This window comes from Chenopodium album, chromosome 27 (assembly GCF_948465745.1).
Source record: "Chenopodium album chromosome 27, dcCheAlbu1.1, whole genome shotgun sequence".
Lineage (NCBI taxonomy): Eukaryota > Viridiplantae > Streptophyta > Magnoliopsida > Caryophyllales > Amaranthaceae > Chenopodium > Chenopodium album.
The window spans coordinates 23,582,254-23,585,719 of record NC_137860.1 but is presented as its reverse complement, the minus strand read 5'-3'; the positions used below and the strand labels follow the sequence as shown (position 1 = coordinate 23,585,719).

General features: G+C 35.3%; 1 protein-coding gene across 1 annotated transcript; it reads left to right on the top strand.

Moving 5' to 3' along the window:
- Positions 1 to 1,054: 1,054 nt before the first annotated feature.
- On the top strand, positions 1,055 to 1,620 carry LOC145619809 (uncharacterized). Its single transcript, XM_081674502.1, has 2 exons — positions 1,055 to 1,262; positions 1,376 to 1,620. The coding sequence occupies exons 1-2, from the start codon at positions 1,055 to 1,057 to the stop codon at positions 1,618 to 1,620; spliced, it is 453 nt and encodes a 150-aa protein (XP_081530628.1).
- The last annotated feature ends 1,846 nt before the right edge of the window (positions 1,621 to 3,466 follow it).

Here is a 3,466-nt window from a genome sequence, read left to right as displayed (position 1 = left end):
ATAAGAATACTTTAGATAAAACAACATTTTTTTTCACTAAAAAAATGAACAAAGTAATTTATATAACAAAGTAATCTAAAAATCAATTTACATCATATCGGGAAATTCCCCGTTTCTCATATTGAGAAACGAAATTGCTTTCTCATGGGGGCATTTTTGTGAATAAATCAACAACTTTTTTCTTTATTGTGAGCTTCACAATTGAATACAATTAAATAAAGTTGTTGGTTTATTTACGGAAATGCCATGTTAAAAACAAATTTTGTTTCTCACTATGAGAAAGTGGGGCAACCCAATATCGGATCACTTATTATGATAGTACCTAGAATGTATATTCAAAATCAAACGTTATTGAAATGAAAAGGAATTTAGTCTAGATTAGGGTCCTATCTTAGGTAGCCCCAACCTAGTTACAACTTAACACCTTGATCTTGGAAGCGACCAAGGGTAAGAGAGCGCCAAATTGTAATTAAAGTAACCTTAAGACTAGATCTCATGATTTTAAGGTGTAGAATTAGAGATAAGTATATATTTTTTTGTTTTATTAGGGGTAGATTATGGTAGAGTAGTTTAATTAGAGTTCTTTATTTTTGGCACTGTGCCAACTGTTTTCTTTTGACTTTTGTTCAGTTAGGTTGATAGGAGTCATTGTATATATAGAATGGAAGGTCATTATGTAGGGTTAAGACCTTGAATAAACTATCTTACGCCTCCATACTCCATTGGACCTTGAATAAATTTTGATAGAAACAAAATTGAGAATGTTTATCTTTATATTTGAATGCTGATTGTCACATGGTATCAGAGCCAAATCAGGTCTGATATTTTTTGATTCGAAATCAAACAATTTTTTTTCAGTTTTAATACTCAGAAATTTCACCTATTTTAATCCTCTCTGGTAAAGATGGCCAGTGGGGATGCTGAGAAGAATGGAAGATCGGTGGTACCATACGTCGACCCTTAATATCTGGGGAGCTCAGATAGCTTCAACACACCTCTAGGAGTGATTATTTTCAATGGAAAAAATTACAACAACTGGTGCAGAAGCGTGAAGATGGCCCTCAGATCGAAGAACAAGTTGGGATTTCTTGATAGTAAGATTCCCAAACCTGAATTAACTTCATCAGATTATAATAAGTGGGTGAGGAATGATTATATGGTTAGATGTTGGTTGTCTGCTACTGTTACAACCACTATAGATGAACAAATTCTCTTAGTCAACTCTGCTAAAGAATTTAAGGATAAGTTGAGTGAAATGCATGGTCAGTCTAATGAACCAGAACTATACATGTTAAAGAAAGAATTAACTAACTTAGAACATAACAATTTAACTGTGTATGAGTATATGGGGAAGCTGATAGGATACATTAAATAGGAAACATAGAGGGATTTCCTGAATGCAATTATGGTGCTATGAGAAAGTTTACCTGTGATGTAGTGAAGAAGATGGCTGAGAGAGAAGAGAAAAACAGAGTAATTGAATTTCTCATGGGGCTGAATGCAGGATATGATGTTCAAAAACATAATATCATAGGAATGGACCCTTTACCCACTCTGAACAAGGCTTATCAATTAGTCTTGCAAGTGGAGAAACAGAAAGAAATATTTGGTTTGATGTAGTCTGGAATGGAAGCAAGTGAATTATTTGCAGGAAAGCAGTACATGAGTTATCCTCATCAAAGAAGCAATTTTGGAAGCAATGGATATCAAAAGAGATATAGTAAGGAGGAGAAGAGTAGGAAGAAATGTGAACATTGCAAGTTCACGGGACATACTATAGATGAATGCTTCAAGCTTCATGGTTGCCCTGAATGGTACACAAAGCTCAAATCTAAGGGAGTGAAGACTGGGAAATTTGCAGGAAACGTGAATGCTGCTATTGAAAATGGAGCCCTAGATAACCCACTGGAGATTGAGAGTTTTGATGATAACCATAGAAAAGGTATTAAACCTGATGCAGAGACAGTAAGTGCAGTAGTGGGAGATCCTAAGAGCAACGAGTCAGAAGCATCAACCCGGAAGCAGCTCGGGAATCAAGAACACGTGCAACTTTGCAGGTATAACATCCAACTTAAATGCATGTTCTTACTATGACATGTATGATATGAATTCTTGGATAATTGGTTCAGGAGCTTCTGACCATGTGGCCGGTAGCAAAGATTTTTTTGTTGAACTTAGAAATTTGAGCAAAGAAGTGACTATTGGGATGCCTGATGGGAATGCAAGAAATGTGAAACAAATTGGAACATTTGTTTTGAGTCCTGAGATTACGCTTAAAATGTCTTATACATGCTAGATTTTAAGCATAATATTCTTTCAGTAAGAAAATTAGTAAGAAATGGAAACGTAAAGGTGTTGTTTACTAATGGTGGATGTTTGTTTAAGGACCCTTCTAGAGGATGAATCCTTGGGTATGGGAAGGAGAAAGGAGGATTATATAAACTGATGATAGTTGGAGATTTGGAGAGGTTGGAGAAGCTGAATGTTGAGAATAAAGATCTAGATGTAGATATATGCACTGGAAAAGCTTTGAATTGTAAATCCAGGAACAATTTAGAATTAATTCATGAAATATTAGGGCATACTTCTCCGTCTAAGATGAGACACTTAAGCTTTTGTGACTGTAAGAGTTTAAATGAGTATTTTTGTAATACTTGTTCTTTAGCAAAGCATCATAAATTGCCTTTTAATCCTAGTGCTTCTATTGCAAATGAAATTTTTGATTTGGTCCATGTAGATCTATGGGGTCCTTATAGAACTCAAACAATTACATGGGCTTCTTATTTTCTCACAATCTTAGATGATAACTCTAGAACAATTTGGACATACACGTTGTCCAATAAAGAGCAGGTGAAAGGAGTTTTGAGAGATTTTCTGGCATGTGTAGAGAATCAGTTCAAAACTAAAGTGAAAGTGATAAGAAGTGATAATGGGACAGAGATATTTCAGAGTGAATATAATGAGATATTTAAGAAGAATGGGATTTGTCATTAAAGGAGCGGAGCAAGGTGCCGCAACAAAATGGGAGAGTGGAAAGAAAACATAGACATTTGATTGAGACAACAGGGCAATCAAAATACGTGCAGGGATGCCAAAAACCTCTAGGGTGAATGTGTTTTGGCTGCCACACATATCATTAATTTATTACCATCTTCTTTCTTAGGATGGAAAACTCCATACGAAAAGTTAATGAAGAAACCTCCAAGTTATGAACATTCGAGAGTTGTAGGATGTCTTTGCTATGCTCCAAATGTTCATAGGAAAGGAGACAAATTTGCACCTAAAGGTGTAAAATGCATTTTTTTAGGTTATCCTGCAGGACAGAAGGTGTACAAGGTTCTCGAACTAGAGTCCAGAAGAATATTTGTGGCAAGAGATGTGTTCTTTAAGGAAAATATTTTCCCTTTCAAGCAATTTGCAGAAGAGTTTCTAAATTGCCCAACAATATGATAGTTCTTCCGGAACT